This window comes from Blastomyces dermatitidis (assembly GCF_000003525.1).
Source record: "Blastomyces dermatitidis ER-3 genomic scaffold supercont1.15, whole genome shotgun sequence".
Taxonomy (NCBI): domain Eukaryota; kingdom Fungi; phylum Ascomycota; class Eurotiomycetes; order Onygenales; family Ajellomycetaceae; genus Blastomyces; species Blastomyces dermatitidis.
The window spans coordinates 708,972-725,496 of record NW_025544788.1 but is presented as its reverse complement, the minus strand read 5'-3'; the positions used below and the strand labels follow the sequence as shown (position 1 = coordinate 725,496).

General features: G+C 38.6%; 3 protein-coding genes across 3 annotated transcripts; all 3 read right to left on the bottom strand.

Annotated features, from left to right (window-relative positions):
• Positions 1-7,279: 7,279 nt before the first annotated feature.
• BDCG_09406 (uncharacterized protein) lies at positions 7,280-9,411 on the bottom strand. The gene has a single exon (XM_045425194.1). It carries the CDS (start codon positions 8,479-8,481, stop codon positions 7,552-7,554), a length of 930 nt encoding a protein of 309 aa, XP_045273744.1. The 5' UTR covers positions 8,482-9,411; the 3' UTR covers positions 7,280-7,551.
• Positions 9,412-9,998: 587 nt separating this feature from the next.
• Positions 9,999-15,034, bottom strand: BDCG_17975 (uncharacterized protein; the record flags this gene model as incomplete). The annotated part of the gene is made up of 9 exons (XM_045427014.1): positions 14,791-15,034; positions 14,502-14,689; positions 13,475-14,438; positions 12,587-13,396; positions 12,414-12,436; positions 12,187-12,358; positions 12,011-12,066; positions 10,184-11,747; positions 9,999-10,117 (listed from the first exon to the last, which is right to left on the bottom strand). The coding sequence occupies exons 2-9, from the start codon at positions 14,640-14,642 to the stop codon at positions 9,999-10,001; spliced, it is 3,849 nt and encodes a 1,282-aa protein (XP_045282926.1). The 5' UTR covers positions 14,643-14,689; positions 14,791-15,034.
• Positions 15,035-15,600: 566 nt separating this feature from the next.
• BDCG_09403 (uncharacterized protein) lies at positions 15,601-16,451 on the bottom strand (the record flags this gene model as incomplete). The annotated part of the gene is made up of 2 exons (XM_045425193.1): positions 15,601-16,304; positions 16,364-16,451. The coding sequence occupies 2 exons, from the start codon at positions 16,449-16,451 to the stop codon at positions 15,601-15,603; spliced, it is 792 nt and encodes a 263-aa protein (XP_045273743.1).
• Positions 16,452-16,525: the final 74 nt, after the last annotated feature.

Genomic DNA, 16,525 nt, shown 5'->3' with positions numbered 1-16,525 from the left:
ACACTAGTGGCAAGCTAATCTGCATGAAGCTAGAGTGTACAACATGGTCACATGAGCATGACTGAATCTGATGAGAGAGAATGTGATTCAGAAGAACATACAACTGTCAGATAATAACGCGGCCGCTTCCGAACTACTAGCATACAAATGTAAAGAAGGCCCTAGCAGCCACTAATTAATTTAGTGTACGAGATTCAATATATAAGAAGCCGGCGTACGCCTGTAATCATACGCTGGCTTAAGCAACCTTTGAATCATATATATAGAAATAAGCAAGTCAATTGTGACAGAAAATACTGTAATCAAGTATATTTCAACAGAGAACAGATAATCAGACTTCTATGACACAAGTTATACACTCAGACACAATAAATCTAGATCTGAATATTATCACTAAAGCACTGAATTCTCTGAAAAAGAGATTTTCTGAGTGAAAATCTTGATATTGTGAGCATCAAGCTTGCTTCAACTGTAAATGTTAAAATCATGATATAAAAGATTACACTCAGCATACACAGTCAAGAGAAGTAAGAGAGTTAAAAAACTAGCAGAATCAGTGAGCTCAGAGACACTCACTGATATTCTATAAAAAGTCTTCAAAGTGAAAGAGATGTCTGTATTAGATGATTCTCTGAATTCTGTGAATATTAAGAGAAAGCAGGCTTCTGACTGAAGTATAGATGAGAATGAAGTGAACACTTATCTGAATATCTTGAGACCTGAAATATTAATGTATAGAGAGTACTTGAATAAGAATTAAGAGATAGCTGTAAAAGTGTTAGTAGATACAGAAGCTTCTATATAATATATTAATAATTATATAATCTGAAGATTGAAAGAGATGCACTGAGTAAAGAATTCTCAATGTATAAGATTATCTGATAACTGATATTTAATATCATCTGTAAAAGTAAGAGTTCTCTTACACTTCAGAGAATAATCTTACTATATTTGAATATAAGAGCTGCAGAACATGAAATACAATCTTATTCTCAGACTTAATTAATTTCAAAGATTTAATCTGCAGATTCAATGATGTACATATTATATACAGTTGACTGATAGAAAGAAAATGATTCATACAATTCTATCAACTGATATAAGAAGAACATTTCACATCTCTGATATAGAAGAATTAAATCTGCTTATATATTAATAAGCAAAGAGAATGATTTACAAGATCTTATCTGAAAGTATTCTGTATATTATACAGAATCTGAAAGCAGAGAAAATCAAGATAAAAGATATACAGAAGAATAAGTGTATGAAGAAGCTTCTGAAGAAGTATGAAAAGATCTTCTGAACAGATCTTTCACTGAAATTATCACTGAAACAAGGATTTGTATATGAGATTAACATAGAGAATATAAAATCAGTCAATCAGAATGCATACTCTCTGTCACAAATGCATCTTGAAGAACAGAAGTGTCAGATCACAGATCTTCTAGAATGTGATCTTATACAACTCTTATTAAGTATGTGAGGCTTTTCAGTTCTATTCATGAAAAAGATAGATGAGAAGTGATGAATATGTATTAATTACTGAGCACTTAATAAGCTTATAATCAAGAATGAATATTCACTATCATGAATTTAACAACAGTTGAATATGATTAAAAATACCTGATATCTATTAAAGATTGATCTTCTCTCAGAATACTAGCAGATTCATGTAAATAAACTGTCAGTTTCATGAACTGTGTTTAATACATAATGAGAGAAGTTTGAATTTCTGATAATATTATTCAGTCTGATAAATGCATCTGTCATCTTTCAAATAATGATGAATACAATTCTTTATAAACAGAATAAAATCTCATATCTTGTATATCTTGATAACATTCTAGTTTTTTCAAACTTATATAATAAACATCTGAAGCATCTCAATGAAGTGCTTATAACTCTGACAGAGTATAAGCTCTATATCAAATCAATTAAGTGTGTGTTTGAAATGAAAGAGTTGAAGTTTATAGAATATGTAGTGAGTGATGACTGTATACATCTCATCTCAGAGAAATTGAATATTATAGTGAATTAACTGTGACTGAGAAATATATACTATATATAACAGTTTCTTGAGTTGATCTCATACTACTGCAGATTTATTAAGAATTTCACATGAATATCTATATCACTCTCAGATCTCTTAAGAGAAATGAATACAAATCTATGAAAGAAGAAGTTTTATTCAATCATCTGAAATGTCATGTGTGAAGAGGCTTTTCTTATACTGAGAGAATATATAATAATATTCTCAGTGCTTATTTAATCAGATTGTGATAAATCTTTCTACATTGAGATAGATGCATCTGAATGAGCTATTAAAGACACTCTTCTACAGATGAGTAAGAATGACAAGCTGCACTCAGTGACATATGATGATAGAAAACTATCAGATGCTGAGCTCAATTATTCAGTGTATGAAAAGAAATTACTAGTAATTAAGCACACACTGATATTATGAAATAGATATATTGATAACAGGTATATAATAATGATGATTACAGATTATGAAAGTCTTATCTATCTACAATCAATAATAAAATCTTTCAAACACTTAGTATATTGAATCTCAGAGTTTCAAGTGTATAATCTTTATATTAAATACTGAAAAGAATTGAATACTGTGATATCTGACACAATCAGTCACAGATCTGATTTCATGAATAAGAATTCTGTAAATCAGGCATAAGAAACATTTATGTTAAACATGTTAAGAGAATGTAAGAAATCAGAATGAGTGAATATCATAATCTCTCACTTGAAGAATAATAAGATATCAGATAACAAGTATCTTATAAAGATAGTAGAAAAGATACTTCAAACTTCAAGCTGAGAAAATTGAAAAATGACATTGTGCTTTATCATGATCTAGAATATATAGAAGCTCTCTATTTAGAATCTTTATTTAGATGTGACTTGATAGCTTATATATACAAGGAATTCAGTCACTTAGAAAGCTCTGAACTTATAGATATACTCAAATCAAGAGCATACTGACTAAGCATAACTGAGAATATTCAGATGTATACTCACAAGTGTCTGAATTATCAGGTTGTAAAAGAATCTAAGAAAGAGTTGAAATATGAGAAAGTATAACATCAGATAAAGTGTATAATACAACTGTTTAAATAATGAAAGATGAATCTCATAGACATATTATTATGAACATCAAATGAAAATCAATGAATAATCACTGCTATTGATTATGCTACTGACTGACTAGTTATGAAAGCAGTTTCAGAGATAATAGAGAAGATGATGATGAAGTTTCTATATAATGAGATCTATATTAACTATGAAATACTGTATGAGATTCTAACTGATAATGATGTAAATCTTGTAGAAGAAGTGATGAGGCATTTTATAAGTCAGTTACAGATAAGACATTGTAGAACAATATCATATTATTCATGAATAAATGAGAAGATGAAATACTTGAATGAAATCTTGAGTAATATGCTGATGAAATATCTAGTGAACAAGTCTATAAGACTATGAAATAAATATCTCAGACAGATACTATTAATCACACAGATTTGACAGCATGCAGTCTTCAAGTGTTCATCATTCTATCTGTTATATGAATTGCATCTGCACATTCTGAAGAATGCTTTGAAAAAGATGAGAGAGAGAGTAGTTACAGACACAGCAGAAATAGCAGTTGTAGACATAACAGTTACAGACACAGAATCAAGATTGAAAGAGATCAGTCATGTATATGTAAAAGTTAATGAGTTACTTCTGAACTGAGCAATTCAATTGAAAAGAATACAAGACTTACTAGTTAAGAAATTGAGTCTCAAGATAAGAATATGAGTTCTTATATACAATAAGAGTTCTGAGAAGTTTCAATTTAGATGATTTGAATTATATAAAATACTTAAATCATATTCTCTGAGAATGTATGCATTGAAAGAATCAGAGAGACAGATCTTATATAACTTAATTAATAATTCATAACTTATAAAAGTAAAGATGTAAAATCTGAGCAGATTATAATTATCTACAGCACTATCATCAGTGTTGAAAAAGAAGAGACTTATAATTAAAAAGTCTCATAAGATAAGAGAAATCATAGATACTTATGAATCAGATAATCTCACTTATTCTGATCTTTTCACAATTATAAGAAAAGAATGAGAAGAAATGAAGAAATCAGATGAACATTACACTTTAATAAGTGATAAAACTGTAGCTGATTGTATAATAATGTGTCATAGATAGCAGATAAAACATAGTAAAGAGCAGTCTCAAAGCAGCAGACTTGTACATGAGTCAGATCACAGAAGAAAAAGAAATTCAGAGCTGAATTTGACTATTTATATCAGTTCAATCACAGAGATCACAGAGAATAAACTATCTGAAACATCTGCAGATATATAAGATTAAGTTATCTCAACTTCTGAGAATGCTCAGAGATCAGATGAGATTAGTTTTAATAAGCTATTTACTATAGTAATCTGAGCAGGTGAAGAGAGACAGTATAATATATAAGATAGAATTATAAAAGATGAAAGCTGCTGAATCTAGTCACTGAACACTGTATTATATAGAGATTATATAAGAGTAGTAGCTAGCAGATAAAGAAAAAGTGTAAGAAAAGAAATAATGAATTGATCATCAACTGTAAGAGTCAGCTGTAAAAGACAAATATTATTATATATACTTTATTCATTTTCATACATCACATATTTAATCTATTTTCAACATCATATCATCTGAAAAATGTCAAAAATAAAGAAAATCTCAAAACTCAAGATCTGTAAGAAATTTAAGAGCTGCAAGCTGCTCTCATAATAACACTGTATATGTCTTCAATTTCTCTACTGCTCTGTGTATGACATTAATGTTATTTATTACAATATTGACTGAAATGTCAATATAGAAATGCACACATGTATGTGTAGAGAAATTGAAGAAGAGTGCAGAACTCACAGAATCAGAAGTCAGAGCAGAAGAGATAAAGATAGAAGAAATAGAAGAAGAAGAAGATATAGAACTGAATGAATAATAGTGAAAGTTATCTAAGACTGAATACTTATAACTCAGTATGTGCACAATCTTCTCTGCAGAGAAGAGAGAGAAAGTGATAAGAGAAGCTTAAGAGTGAGAGAGAGTAGTCTCAGTAATGTTATTATCTTTGATGAGAATGATCTCTGATACTGAAGCAACTAAGAATCATTATTAGTGTATAAAAATTGTAAAAGTAGAAATAATAATTACTGAATAAATATCTGCTGATCTTAGAATTGTACATATACTTACAACACATACAAGACTTCTCAGAAAGAGAGAGAGAGACATAAGAAAATACAGAAAGTAGAACACAGTATATGAATAACTTATTCTTATAATAATATCTCAGATAAGATGTACAAGTCTTATATCTATAAGTGTAAAAGAGTATAACATCTGTATTCTCATTTCTGAAAACATGAATATCTTTTATCTATATTATGAAGTTGAATGATAGATGTTAGAGAATAGACTGATATAAATCTATTATTCTGAAGAAATTTATCAGAGTGAATATCTCTGTAATATTGAATTTTACAGTTATAAAAAGCTTCTTGATATCTGTGAATATCATGACTTCATACACAGTAAAACTTATAATGATTTCTTCTAAGAACAGAAAAATCAGTATCAGATTGAAAAGATGAAAAGAAAAAGACTTATAATCTTAATACTGTTAAGAAGAGAGATGATTCTCTGATATAAATGAATAATTACTTTATTATAAATATTTAAAATGAATATAATAATCAGTGTCTATGATCAAGCTTCAGATAGTTATATTATATACAGTCTTTATATAATAAATTATTCTGAGAGTTAGTAAGAAGAGTAAAAGTATATACACTGAGAGATGTGATTTATTAAGTCTATATAATATCTTCTTGAAATGAGAAGAGCTGATAATAAAAGCAGAGACAGTAAAATCAGAAGTGACAGAAGTGAGAATTATAAAAACAGAGATAGCAGAAGCAGGAGAACTAGATACAGAGACAGATGTAGAAGATTGAGAGAAAGTAGCAGAGAAAGAAATAGAGAAGATAGAGAGAAATACAGAAGATCTGATTATATATAATACAGATAATTTCTTCATTATTATATTCTTCAAGTTCTTAATTAATGATTTAATATTAAGTTTACTATTATCAGCAGATATGAATCTGTTAATATATAAAGATTCTATGTAAATAAAAACAAACATATCAGTATCTGTATCTATGTAAAATTGTGTTAGAAAAATATAATCAGAAACCTGCTGAGAAGAGAAATAGTTAAGAGTGTATAAGAAGATAAAAAGAGTGTATAAGAAGATAAAGAAGATATATCATTCATAGTAGTATATTCTGATAATTATTAGAAGATAAACAAGTTCTGATTATATACATTTTATAATGTGTTATACTTACTGCTAACAAACTGCTCAGTATAAGCACTATAATGATACTTATTATGAAAATGAGAGATTATTGTCAGAAACACATACAATATAATAGATGAACAGATGAAAAGAGTTGAATAGAAGAAGAAATAGAAATCTTGAATAAGATAGTAATATTCAATAATAATGATAATAAAGAAGATGATTGAAGAATAAGAAAAGTTAGTGAATGAGTAGTATAATATAGTGAAAGTTTCTTTGTAAGAGTGTATACAGAATACTAGCTGAATCAGGAATAAATCATATAACTATGAAATGCTAGTGGCAAGCTAATCTGCATGAAGCTAGAATGTATAATATAATCACATGAGTGTGATCAAATCTGATGAGGGAGAATGTGATTCAGAAGAATGTATGATCATCAGATAATAACACAGCTGCTTCTAAACTACTAGTGTATGCATACAAATGTAAAGAGGTCATAGCAGCCGCTAATTAAATTAGCATACAATATTACAATATATAAGAAGCCGGCGTACACCTGTAATTGTACGCTGGCTTAAGCAACCTTTGAATCACACAACAACTTGTTTTAACTCTGTGATATTTATTCATAATTAAATAGTTTTTTAATTCAATTATCTGCTGTTTATTAAGTTCTGTGTGAGATAGACTAGTTTTGAAGATCTTTTTCAGACAGTCTGTCAAACTGAGTGATTTCAAATTCAGAGTATTTTTAGTATTTTGAATAACTTTTTCTGTAATATCAATCTGATAACTATATTAGATATTAAAATAATCTATTTTTTTTATAAGGAATTCATTAATATCAATAAGTATTTAAAAATTCTAAAATTCACTCAACTGAAGCTAAATATATACTGAATTTTTAAAAATATAACTTGATTTCGATAAAATATTATCATTATTACTTCGGCTGGAATAAAATTGCGCTCTATATAAATTGTGCAATTGCCAATTGTATACCAGGACAGTATAAAGCTCAGTAAACACGATCGCCGTAGAAAGCTTTACAGACAGGACTAGCTCAGCTGCAAAACCCAACACTTACGGCAAGAATTTCACGCCTATATCATGCCTAGGTTATGTTTACCACACATGGCGAATCACGAACCTGGGAAGTTTACAAGGTTTTATTCCCGGAGTTTGAAAACATAGGAAGTGTCACGCATGCCGTGGAACGTCTCAACGCACTCTAACCCAGCATCCTTAGTCCATTCCAAAAGCTCGGGTTCCTCCCATACTCGCAACGAAAACGCCACCCTATCGTTCTGAACCACCTCCTCTTCACTAGACTCTAGCCTGCGGATGACGTGGAAATCATGGTAGTGTGTCTTGACAAATCCATCCACCTTGATGTCGTCAGGGGGAAACTTTTTATATATAATATTCGGGAACGTCTTGCTTGGGAACTCTTCCCCCTGTTGCAATCTCGTGGAGGTTTTCGGAGCGGTTGGCTCTTGAGTAATGGACCTCTTCGAGATGAGAGGGTTCATAATGGGGAAGTAAACGCGCCCCGAGCCAGGGCGAAGAAGCGAGGCGACCTGAGCGAAGAAACGTTGCGGCTCATCGGGGCCGATGAGATGGCTGATGCTACCGGCCGCGAAGAAGAGGAGGTCAATGCCGCCGGCATAGTCCTGGAGAGCTGGCGATGAAGCCACAGTCGCAGCGTCACCTATAGCAAACACAATTTTGCCAACTCGCGCCATGCTTGAGAGGGTGGCCTGCGCTTTCTCTGCGCGATCTAGCATTGCCTGCTCCGTGTCCACGCCAATAAAATGGACATTTGATAGGTCGAGTCCATGGCGTTCGCCATCGTTGGCAAGATCGATAAGGATACGGCCCGTGCCGGTCCCAATGTCTAGGACAGCAAAGGGAGTCTCGGGGGAAGGCTTTGGAGAACGTGTTGATAGCTTCTCCTTGAAGACGGGTGGATAGGAGGGTGCGCCGTCCTTTAGGTCGAGGGTCTTACCATTCTCTTCGGCCCATATGTCATAATATTCAGCATTATAGGCCGAATCGTAGAAGGTACTTTTACGGGCTTCGATGTCGTTGGGTGTCATTTTCGCGGTTGTGGATGGTCTTTTGGAGTAAATGAATGGGATATAGAGCTGATTCCCTATTTATGGATGGAAATGAATACTTCGGTATAATCTGCAGCTCATCAACGCATTAAAATGTATATGTACCAGGGCGACGTGACTGGTCACACTGCCCGCTAGTCAATCAACCATGGGGGGAGGGGGGATGTAAAGATACTAGCTGATTCAAGGATCTAGCATTTGCCTGAATTGATATATTAATAACTGCTAATGCGGAGCGATGGGCACAACCAGCAGAATATCTCTTTCTATCCTTATCCTTCATATTTTCGAGCTTGAAGCTATTGGGGTCGTGCGATCATCCACCACTTTCCCATACTCATTCAGCAAACTTTTCCGCTCAGGTAGTTGAGCATATAGCGGTATTTCATCGAATGGTGAAAATCATAAAATTCAGTGCTGCTGTGATTAGCACTCAGTGCTTCCAGCTGAGCCACTCCTAATTTTCATAGCTTTGCTGCCCCGCCCAGTCTCAAATTTCAGCGTGTTGCAAAGAGAACCGCAGGGGCTCTCACTCGCAGCTACGCATAGTATACGGAGTATGCGTATTTCAATGGGCTAGGCCGCTCTTCAGATTCTCGTCCGGACTGGTTTGCGTGGGCGATATTTTCAGAAGAGCTACAGCACACATCTCTGCAGTGTGATGGCAGGGTTGTCAGATCATTGCTGTACGCCATAGCTTGTCTTGGATTCTGGCAAAGAAAATATTCCCGGGCGGGTTCGTAACCGCTGGCGATGCCAGTGCCGAATGCAGTCCAAAAAAAGTGCGCAACTTGATTGAACTGGATAACCTCATGTAGGGGTCCTAAAAGAGACGACTTTGTGTTGCACAGGACGTGTTGTTCTGGACCTCACGCTAATGGAATGAATCTATATTTTGAGGCAAAACTCATAAAACCTACACGCAGCTAGCATATTTAAGCAAGAAATATGATCTACCCCACTACTATGCCTTTCCATGAAAATGACTCAGATACTGACAGCTTTACACATCCCTCATCTTGTCTATTTCAGTTATAACTCTTCACTATCCAGTCTAATTACACTGTTGAACTCTAATCACATGTAAATGAAGAAGAAAAAGAGATATAAGAATGACAGACTGAACACAAGGCCTTTTTTGTTCAGGTAATTTAAATACAGTGTGCAAGATTATGCAAGTGAGTCTTTTATAAGAGCCTACATGAGGTTAAACAGGCAACCGAACACTCCCTGAGTATCACTGTGAGGACAGACATGGTACAATGGAATTGAGAGAGGTGGACACTTTGCCTGGGCGTAGATGAGGAATATTTTCATTTCTCTCCAAGTCAATAATGAAACTCTACATAAAATCTAGAGTGGTTTCTCCCTAGTCTATACAATTAAGGGCCCTTCAAGCGAAAGGTGCAAGGCAAGAAGAACTCGCTAGCTAAATCATATTGAGTATATAGGGAATTTAAAATGCACAGGCTGCGAAGAAAAGTCGGGCTGAAAAATCACTTTTTGTGTCCCAGTCGGGGTAATTTGACGGGAACGGTGAGCGCAAGTACAAGGACCCCCCAGAGTACGCTCGACAAGAAGGTTACACGAAGTGCCATTTCATAGGCGCTGACAACTATTGACGATATGAGTTAATAATATCTATCCTCAGGGATTGGATTTATTTGAGGAGAAGACGTACCCTGGGCTTTATGGATCGTATCCAATTGAGCGATTTCTTTAATAGACTTTCGAACACGGAGAATTATATCCGCTTTATCATGGCCGGTAACAGTTTGGCGGAGGAACGCACCCAGAGCGTTTTGGAAAATCAAGCTGCTGACTGCCACGCCCATCACCCACCCTAGAGAACGGAGTAGGGAAAGAGTTGTGGTGATAACAGCCTGGTCCTCCTGGGCGCTGGTCGACAGTACTCCCATCATGGTGGGCGGATACAACGCGCCCTGGCTAAAGGCCGCCATTGCAATAATGAGCACGGAAACCCAATCTGGGGCCTTGACACTGAGAATCCCGGAGCAGGTGGAGCTGCCAATCAGCCAAAATACCCCTAGAAGGAGAATCGGCTTCAGTCGTCGGGTTCTTGCCATAAGAATACCGGTTAAGAGGCTGGAAATCATTAACCCAACAGATGCGGGAAGTAGACGGAGCCCCGAGCTCGTCGGTGACTCCAACTTGACTGCCTGAAAGAAAAGAGGTGCGTTGAACAAGATTGTGTTAATAGAGATACCAGCAAGGAAGTTCCCGAGCATTAAATTCGCATGCGGGCCTTTTGATAGGAGCGGCAATGGGATAGCAGGGTTGGAGGACAAGCGTTCAACTTTGATGAAGGGAACTGAAACCAAGCAAAATACGATCAATGAAGAGATAACAAGGGGATGTCTCCAGGGGAAAACATTGCCGCCTAAATTTAGTCCCAGCATCAGGGCTGTGACACCAAGGACAAGGCAAAAGGAACCAGCAATGTCTATCGTTCCAAGTGCTTGTCGGATGTTAATGTTGCGTTCGCGTGCTAACTGGGGACCCAGGTTTGAAGGCAACGTAAAATATGCCGCGGCGAACAGTACACAGAGCAAAGGTAGTTGTATTCCAAACGCTGCTCTCCAGCCGAGGGTATCAACTATCAACCCCCCGAATGCCAGTCCAAGGCAGTTCCCAAGGCCGTACGCAAGACTGAGGTAAGACTGGTACATCCCTCTGTGCTCAATATAGATCAAATCCGAACAGATAATGGACCCCAGAGCGATGATTCCGCTCGCACCAACACCGCAAAGTAGTCGTGCGCAAAGGAAGCTGCTGAAACTCCATGCTGTCCCGCACCAGGCCGTGGATATGAAGAATATCGTAATGGAAACAAGGTAAGGAACGCGTCTGCCAAATATATCGGATATCTGACCAATGATCGGTTGAAACACCGTACAGGTTAAGAGGAACCCCGTAGATAGCCAGGATGCTGAGTTCGCAACATGGAAATGCGACGAGATGACGGGATGGATGGATTCTAAAAGAGAGCCGTCAAAAAAGGATAGAACGATAGAGAGCAGGAGGCTTCCGAATATCACCCAGAACTTGGAGGGAGTAATGTCGATGAAGTGGGTGTCGTGTATGTTGTCGTCGTCGGCACAGACGCTCGCTTTAAGGAAACTTTTTGGTTCACAGCCATTGCTCGTGCCCGTTAACTTCCCATTAGAGGTAATGTTTTGTCTGATTAAGGGAGTTGTTTCATTCTCGCCATTCCTCTGGCCAGACTGATCAGACATTATCGTGTCGCGTCCGTGATATTAGGCCAGTTTGAAGGGATATCGCCTTCGCCGGTGTAAATTGAAGCGGTTTATATTAAACAAAAAAGAAAGTTCAATGACACAGGAGGAAAATACCGCTTGGTACTACGCATAGTAGATGCCGACATTTGTCCAGCATGCCGCGCCGTGATCCAGAGTGTACTACTCCCCTCGCTCCCTGCCAAGATGGTCAAATACAATTCAGACTTGGGGGGAAGAATGGAGCTTACCTGGAAATGCCGATCCTGCAGAGTTTCGGTTGGTTCTCCGAGCAATGGCTGGCTGGCTGATTAGTGGCTCCATAACTTACTCAAAATTGGGAGTTCACCGTGGCTACATGGTGAGCAGCGAAATTATGTTTAACGTTATCTTCATCGTGGCGCGCATTGATACGTCTACAAAGTACCTCGGACACCGACTTCATTTTTGGAATTTCGGCCTATGAACCAAATAATCCGACTCCCTTCACCAATTAACATGACATGACTTGGTATGGTAATGGCAGTCCCAGCCGGACAGATTGAATGTTGGTTTGAATTGACGCTGAGGTCGCAAAACAATTCATTAGGGTTAATTAACTAAGTAGTTAACTAATCAGTTAACTAACGTTATAGTTAGGGCTATTCTGCTTACTAAGTTCCGAATCGGGTAACTAACTAACTAACTAGCTAAGTTAGGTTACGATTGAGCCCTAGATGATATTTCTTTCTGCGCGAAACGAGTAGGGAGGAAATGCAAAATCATGTCCATTATTAACAATTATTGGAAGCCAATTGGAAAGACCACCTATGTAACTGTCCACAAACATCTCTTCAAATAGCTATCGATCTTTTGCGTGTCGTCCAGCCTCGCAATGGTTCCCACATACCCGTCTGGCCGAACCACAGTGACTGCACCCAACTTCATGTCAACGCCATAGGCGGAATATCCTTCTGGATCAAGATAATGCAGACGCATTTCAGCTTCCCGTTTGACAGCTGGCGGAATATCTGCCCATTCAAAAGAAAAGGAGTTAAACGGCACGAAAACCACTAGCTCTACCGTTTTTGGAACAAACGAGGGCAGTATTTCTTGACAGATTTCGTTAAGCGAAGATGCAGAGTTCCCGTCGGGATTTTTGAGAAGATCGTCGGATGCAAAGACAAGTATGCGGAAGCGTCCGTCTGAGGGAAACTCGTCCTGTGAATGTCTGATATCACCATCTGCAAACCTCGTAATAATCCCATCTCCGAGCCGGCGTCCCTCCCTCAAAACTCCATTTAAGAAGTTGGAACTGTTTATCGGCCCGTCCGAGGTCCCGGTCTTCTCGTCAACTAGGAATCCTTCATCATATTCAATGGCACCAACCATGAAAGCAAGCAACTCCAGTTCTAGAAAATTATCCGCCTTGACACTGTCCTCTGATTCAATCATGTACCGGCCTTCATACCAGTCGCGGTCATAATCGACAAGCTTCTTGGCATTTTTCAGGCGGTCGTGGGAAAATGTATCTAGAAGCTTTTCCGGCTCTGGAGTCAATCCGTTGATTGCGTACATGAGCTTCCAAGATAGATCGTAGCTGTCCATTAGGGCAACATTCATCCCTTGTCCCATAGCTGGAGAGTGGGTATGACATGCTTAAGTAACAGGCTGTTAGCACTGTTTCGTCCTCTCATCAATCTGGCAAGGGAATACTATGAAAGGATTGTACGAACCATCTCCTACAAGGAAAACGCGTGAATTTCCAGCCTTGTCTTTCTCGACGAGACGTTCGGCTACCCGCCTCCCCACTTGATATGCTGTCCACCACTCAATGTCCTGCTTAGGCCGGATATAATATGGATGGAATAAGTCTCTTGTGCGTTGCAAAATGAGCTCCGGAGTAACCTTGGCTCTTCTTGCACGCTGGGATTCCTCGGTGTTCACCACAGGCGCAGAGCTGCCCGGCTCGATAGGATCATCGTCAGCAAATGGCACGTATATCCGGGTTAGGTATTCTCCATCATTCTTCCTTTCGCGGGGAATTATCGAAACAATGCGGTTGGTAGACGTTAGATGAACAGGTCTTCGAATATCCGGGAAATCGGTGTCAACCACCATATCAATAGCACCCCAAATATCGCCAATCGAGCCTCCGGTTTGGTTTATGCCAATCGATTGTCTTACGACAGAATGAGCCCCGTCTGCTCCAATTAGATACTTTGTTCTAACTTTGCGTTTCTCGCCATTCAGCTCAAGGGTTGCCTTCACTGGAAAATCAGACTCTACACCATTTTCAATCTGGACATCCACAATCCGGCAGTTCCAAACGACCCCCCTTTTTGAATATTTTTTGAGATTATCATGGAGAATTCGTTCAATCCTCCCCTGTGATATCAACAGCATAGCCGGTTTATACCGCCCCTTGATCTGGCTGGTGTATTGCGAGAACTGCCGAATGAAGCCCGTGGGAGCGCTGGGATCCTTAATCCACCTGGTGAATTCGTAGGCACGCAGCCCCTGATTCCAGATCTCATCAGCTATATCTAAGCTCCTAAAGACTTCCAAAGTCCGTTGCATCATCGCATCCGCATGTCCAACTTTGAGTGCCGATGGACTCGAGTCAATACATAAGCGGGAAGAGTCTGGAAGCCCGTAGCGTGCGAGTAGAAGGTTTAGGAGAAGGCCCGCTGGCCCCGCCTAGGAGGGGAAGTTAATGAAATGAATTTGATACTGCCGCATGCCCTTAAGTTTGCTACGTACACCAGCAATGACCACTTCATATGTCTCAACATCATCCTGCGGTACAGTGGGCAAAGGAGTCTGTCGAGGGAGCGGTTGAGCAATTGTTTCGTTGAGCGTCGCTTGATGCTTGATCGTTTCCTCTTCTGTGAAGGGCTTCATTTTCGGTCGGAGGAGTTATGTTTATCAAGGAGAACTGAATGATATAACTTCAAGAAATAAAGTTATTCTTGCGCTTCTAATCACGGACAGTGCAGAATATAAAGATTTCCCTATTGGGAAAGGAACTTTATGGAAACGAATAACTCACGCAAAGACTGTTAGAGTGCGGAGTACACAACCGTTTGTTTTGGCGTAGATGTGATTAAAAGGCCGATCTGCTGCTTATATCCTACATGGATCAGGAACTCGCTATTATTATTAAAACTGCGTATGTTGTGTACTGTAGTCCGTACAGTGTCATACAAGTGGAATAGGGGGGCATTTCCGCCGTCTTTCCCCGCAACTGATACAGGTAACTATTAGACACACTCTCTCCACTAGCACTAGTAGAGGTTACGTTATTCCGTGAGAAATGTACTCCATACGGCCCTTGAAGAAAGGTATTCACGCCTCAAAGAGTAAGTGACCCGGCTCGAAGGGCACACATGCATCTAAGGCGCAATTTTTGGTTTTTCGTCAGATGTGATTAGTTAGTTGGCTTTTGCATGAATCTGCAGGTCATCCGAAAAGAGCGCCCTCTCGCAACAAACGACAGGGAGGCTTGCAAATGGGGCCCCTTGGTGAATTTGGCTCTACCAATGAGTTTCAGCTCTTTTTCAGGGTCAGGGATTATCAAGATCCCATTCGCGCACACAAATTTACATTGAGGCTAACTTACAGGGGATGCTAATCCGGAAATCAAAGGCAAAAAATAAACGCAGCTTCATCATCAGGCTGCAGGGCGTAGTTTTAACCATATTACAGCATACTGGACCAAAAAACAAAGTGGACTGGCTCACTAAATATTATGATTTCGCTCAGCATTTCCCCAAACAGCTGATATCCTGGAACACATTGAGATGTTGGAATTTGAATTTGAGAAACTGAATGATACATAGTGCTACAGTAGATACGTTGTTCAAGCAGCCCATAACCAAACTCCGGCGGAAATTGCAGCAGCGGGTATCACATAGGTGCCAACTGACTTTGCCGACCCCCATACAGTATTCCAAAATTCTGCCTCCACGTTGGCGTTAAACATATCGGCGGAATTTGTTTTGGGAAACGAACCATCCGGGACAGGAACTCCCAGAAATTCACAAAGCGGCTCCCACCCATCGCCAAAATTAAAATCAAGAAGTTGATCTTTGGGAATAGTACTCCTGACCTTCTCATAGTGATCTATGTAGGCCTGTCGGCATCGTTCTCCATAGTCGTTGTTGCAAAGTACCTTGAAAGACGTCTCCATCATAACCACGACCGGGCGGGTCATATCAGAATCAAGGAGCTTCAAGGCCTGGGTGTGCCAGCGCTGGATATACGGGAAAATCGTTTTATGCATCGAATTCATCCAGGAATCGACGCTGCGGTTGGTGAGAATGATTTTGGCGTCCGGGTAAGCCTGGTGTAACTCGTTCCAGAAGAGGCAACAGGGCATGTCGAGGCAGGCATCGTATTCGCCCAAGAGACGGTCAAATTCGTCACGACCATAGGGACGGCCTTTGTTGAAGAAATTGCAGTTCATTGCTTCAGTCCAGAGTGTGAAATATCGCTTGGGATCATCCATTTGCTCAGTCAAATGGCAGGTTGTAAAGCCCAGCTGGCGAAGAGCGATGTTCATTGCTATTAAAGCACATCAGCTATTCAGTTACAATGAGATCAAGATCGATGAAATGACTTACACATCGTTCCTGTCCTGCATAGTCCCGCGACAATGACCTTCATAGGCCGTTTCCTCTTGTTCTCTTCTCTGTCAATTAATCTCGACATTCTTGCGGCGATATCCTGGTGGAAGTCAAAAACGAAATGGTGTATTTGGCCGAAATTGTAACAAGGAGAGAAGC